General features: G+C 53.6%; 1 protein-coding gene across 1 annotated transcript in view; it reads left to right on the top strand.

Moving 5' to 3' along the window:
- Window positions 1–4,634, top strand: part of Actl6b (actin like 6B) — a 13,920-nt gene that overhangs the window by 5,701 nt on the left and 3,585 nt on the right. The window contains exons 5-13 of the mRNA XM_004630498.1: window positions 96–193; window positions 791–885; window positions 953–1,059; window positions 1,931–2,020; window positions 2,173–2,234; window positions 2,357–2,471; window positions 2,606–2,686; window positions 2,774–2,869; window positions 3,026–3,112. Coding sequence (XP_004630555.1) covers window positions 96–193; window positions 791–885; window positions 953–1,059; window positions 1,931–2,020; window positions 2,173–2,234; window positions 2,357–2,471; window positions 2,606–2,686; window positions 2,774–2,869; window positions 3,026–3,112 — 831 coding nt within the window. The remainder of the gene's footprint in view (window positions 1–95; window positions 194–790; window positions 886–952; window positions 1,060–1,930; window positions 2,021–2,172; window positions 2,235–2,356; window positions 2,472–2,605; window positions 2,687–2,773; window positions 2,870–3,025; window positions 3,113–4,634) is intronic.

Here is a 4,634-nt window from a genome sequence, read left to right on the forward strand (position 1 = left end):
AGAGAGAGAGAGAGAGAGAGAAAGTGTGTATGTGAGTGTGTGTGTATGTATCTCCCCCTCCTGGATTTTTTCTATTCTTCCTATTCTTCCTGCAGTGGAACACACGAGCCAAGAGGGAGAAGCTGACAGAGCTGATGTTCGAACAATACAACATCCCTGCCTTCTTCTTATGCAAGACAGCTGTGCTCACTGCGTATCCTTTGCACTGAACTGCTCAACCTGAATGGGGGCCCCAGAAGGGATGCATGGGGTGCTGAGGCTGGAGCCTGGGTCTGGTTCTCTGGATCCCAGGTGGAAGGACGCCTCCCTTACCTGCATGGTGCAGGAGGCCACAGTCTTAGCACCTGGCTCCCTGTGAGCCAGAATAGCCAACTTTCCCCATTCTTCTTTGGATCCAGCTAAACAGAGGGCTGCAGCAAGGAGATAGCAGGGGCCAGGACTGCAGGGGAGGCGCTCTGACACCAAGGTGCTTCCTTCCCAAACAGCTCAGCCCTGAGTTGTTCCTGGAGATGCTCTGCAATGAGCCCTCTGCCAGGCACCAGGGTAATGGAGACCCTAACTTGGAGGAGCCTACTGGATACTGAACCAGTATAAAGAGGAGCTGGGAGCTCAGCAGGGACTGGGAAGAAATGATGGAGATCCCAGGAACCCATCTTCAGCAGATGGGTCATAAACCAAAAGGAGACTTCAAGGTGGGGGTTGGGGTGGACTGGACCATGGGAAAACAAAGAGGCCAGGGCCCCACATCCCTCCCTGGCTACTGCTGTCTCTTTGACCCAGCTCCTGCCAGCTTTGCAAATGGACGCTCCACAGGCCTCGTGCTAGACAGTGGGGCCACCCACACCACGGCCATCCCAGTGCACGATGGCTATGTCCTCCAGCAAGGTGGGACCTGGGCAGGGAGTGGGGCTGTCCAGAGAGGTTCAAGCCTTGATACTGCCTCCCCTTCCAGGCATTGTCAAGTCGCCCCTGGCAGGGGACTTCATCTCCATGCAGTGCCGGGAGCTCTTCCAGGAAATGGCTATTGATATCATCCCCCCTTACATGATCGCAGCCAAGGTGGGGAGCCCAGGGCCCTTACAATCCTAGGCCCTTGCCTTACGCCTGTCAGCTCATTGACCCATGGGACAGCAGAGCAGAGAGCAGCAGGCTCCCAGTTCCTCATTTTACAACCGATACATCAGAGATCCAGACAGAGTGAGGGCCGTGGCTGAGGTCATAAGGTCAGCAGGCAGAAGGATGTGTGAGGGTCTGTGTGGTAGCATCTTGGCTTCCAATAGGCCCAAATACAAATTCTGCCTCTACCACCTAAGAGCTGTGTGTCCCAGAGGATGATACTAGAGCCTCAATTTCCTATCCTGTAAAGTAGAACAACAGTAGAGAGCAACACTGCATCCAAAAGGTCCCCCCAAGTCCCTCTAGGGAATGGGGCTCAGCAAAAGGCCTGTCCCTCAAGTTCTCAGCTTTCTCTGATTGGAGACTTTCTTTCTTTTTTTTAAATTAAATTTTTATTTTTTATTTATTTATTTTTCTTAAATATTTATTTATTTATTTATTTATTTATTTATTTATTTATTTGTGTGTGGCCAGCTCAGCCCACCAGGGGGCGGGGCTGGCTGGCATGTGGTGCTGGGGGATTGAACCATGGTCCCTGTGCTTTGCTAAGCTTGTTCTAAGTAGGTGCTTTAGACCACTGAGCCATCTCACCAGCCCCCGATTGGAGACTTTCAATCTTCTGGTGTGTTCAGTGTGCAGGGGGACAGGCTCACTCTGTACTATCTGCTCTGCTCAGGGAAGGGAGGGAAGCTCTTCTTCCAAGCAGCAGAACAGAACCTGCTCCCACCTCCAGGCAAGTGGTAGATGCAGGTGCGCCCAGGTAGCCTGGGCAGGCATAAGCTGAGAAGCACACTCAGAAACCGTGCCTCCACAGGAGCCTGTACGGGAGGGCGCACCTCCAAACTGGAAGAAGAAGGAGAAGCTACCCCAAGTTTCCAAGTCCTGGCATAACTACATGTGCAATGTGAGGCCCTGGAGAGGGTCTCCCAGAATAGCTCCCTTCCCCAGCTCTTGGTCCCTTTTGGAGTTGGGGGAGGAGTAGATTCCCTGTGGTGGGGGCAAGACAGGGTGGGTGGTCTGGAGGGACCCAGGCCCTCACCCCTCCCTGGTTCTTAGGAGGTGATCCAGGACTTTCAGGCCTCGGTGCTACAGGTCTCGGACTCTCCCTATGATGAGCAGTGAGTGGGGTCCCCAGTGCTGAGGGGAGGCAGCAGAACTGGGGTTCTGTGGGAGCTTTTGTGCTACCTACCTAGTGGTCCTCTATGAGCACCTCAGGCAGAGTCTGCTGCTTCCTGGGCAGGGTGGCTGCACAAATGCCCACAGTGCACTACGAGATGCCCAATGGCTACAACACAGACTATGGCGCAGAGCGACTCCGTATCCCCGAGGGCCTATTTGATCCCTCCAACGTCAAGGTCTGGTTGCCTGGTAATTGGGGTGAGGGTGGTTGGACTCCTGAATCTTGGGGTATAGGAGAGGCTGGGAATGATTTCAGGGATCTGAGGAATGGTCCCAGAAGTCTCAAATCCCAGGTCACCTTTGTCCACAGGGCTTGTCAGGGAACACCATGTTAGGCGTGGGCCACGTGGTGACCACCAGCATCGGCATGTGTGACATCGACATTCGCCCGGTGAGGCCTGGCCTTTAGGGGCCCAGGAATAGCGGGGAGGTAGGGAGGGCTATGTCCTGCAGGCTCACTCCTCTTCCCTGCTCTCAGGGCCTGTATGGTAGTGTCATTGTTACCGGGGGGAACACGCTGCTGCAGGGCTTCACAGACAGGCTCAACCGAGAGCTCTCCCAGAAGACCCCGCCGGTAGGAGGCCACCCCTCATCTAGGCCCTAGGCTCAGCCCTTCAGGACCAAGCATGCAGTGCTCAGACCTCCTGCCCTGTGGCTTCCTCCCACCTCCCAAGTCCTGTCCCTTCCAGAACCTAGAAGTCTACTTCTCCTAGCAACTTTCTCCCCACAGAGCATGCGGCTGAAGCTCATCGCCAGCAACAGCACCATGGAGCGCAAGTTCAGCCCCTGGATTGGGGGCTCCATCTTGGCCTCACTGGTGAGAGAGGAGTCTGATCTAGAGAGAATGTGGGAAAGGGGCTCAGACAGCTCCTGCCACCTTGGCCTTCCATCCATTCATTCAACAAACATTTATTTCCAAGATAGGGCAGTCTGATTGCTGTCAGAAGGCTAAATGCTCTCAGGACACAGATCAGGGAGCAGAGAGAGAGGAAGCTAGAGAGGTGGGTGATGATGAGGCTGTGATGAGATGCCCACTGGCCCAGTGGAGCAGAGGGGCCACCCTGGAGGTGGGGCCCAGGGAGAGAGGCCATGCTGATTGGCAGGTCTGCAAAGACTGTCAAGAACTTGTCTTGAGATAGCAGTGCAGGCTGGGACCCCAGGGCCTGTGCAGGGAGACCCCTTCTACTGTCTGGGAATCACTGAGTGGGTAACAGCAGCTGTGTGAAGAGGGAGCAGGACCTGGACACCAGGAAGGGGAGGCAGGAGGGTCAGGTCTGGGGCACGAGGCAGCGGCTTCAGTCTGGACCAGAGGCTGAGCAGGGAGCTGGAGGTGCACACTGGCCCCGTACAGAGGGGACAGCAGGAACATGTCAGGACTAGGACATCTGCTCTAAGAAGATCCCAAGGAGACAGAAAGGAGGGTGAAATCACAGAGACTGACAATGTGAACTTAATTCTGGGCTGGATCATGTTAGCCACATAGTGATTAAGGGCTCTCTCTGTGGTCTAAGTAGACAGACAGCCTGACGCAGTCCCTGCCTTTATGACGGTCAAAAGCTGAGACAAGTAAACAGAAAGTCCCCAGAGAGTGTGCACGGAGCATCTGATGCCTTTGAGTGTTTTTTTTGTTTTGTTTTTGGTACGGGGGATTAAACCCAGGGACTTCACACAGAGCTACACCCCTGGCCCTTCTCGTGTTCTATTTTAAGACAACATCTCACTAAATTGCCTGAGTTGCCTGGAACATCCAATCCTCCTGTCTCAGCCTCCTAGAGTGCTGGGGTTACAGTTGTGTGCACACCACACCTTATTCACTTTGAGGGTCTTACAAGGCACCAAAACTGACATGCGGGGTTGGGGAGATAGCTCAGTAGAATAAGTGCTTGCCTGACAAGCTCAGGGCCCTGAGTTCAATCCCCGGTACTGAAAAAAAAAAAAAAAAGCATGGGGAGAGGAACAATTTTGGGCAAAGTGGAAAAGAAGGCGCTCAGACTGTGGAGAGAACAAGACAAGGCCCAAAGACATGCAGTCAGATCTGGGTTTTAAGAAGCCCACATGGACTGCAGAGTGGTGAGTGAAAGGAAGGAGACAGACAGAAGGCAGGGACAGGGCCACTGGGTGTGACAGGCATGGGCATGGGTCACAGGCAGGAGGTCTACAGACTCTGCACCAGAGGATGAGGGCAGCACTGCCAGAAGTCAGCGCGGGGGTGGGGGGGGGCACCCCGTAGCTCAGTTGTTTATTTTTATTTTTATTTTTTTTTCTTTTCAAAGTTTTATTGATAAACATATAGCAATGAGACAGTTTCAAATCAAATCGAAAGTACAGTTTCAACAAAT

This window comes from Octodon degus, unplaced genomic scaffold (genome assembly GCF_000260255.1).
Source record: "Octodon degus isolate 3935 unplaced genomic scaffold, OctDeg1.0 scaffold00035, whole genome shotgun sequence".
NCBI lineage: Eukaryota > Metazoa > Chordata > Mammalia > Rodentia > Octodontidae > Octodon > Octodon degus.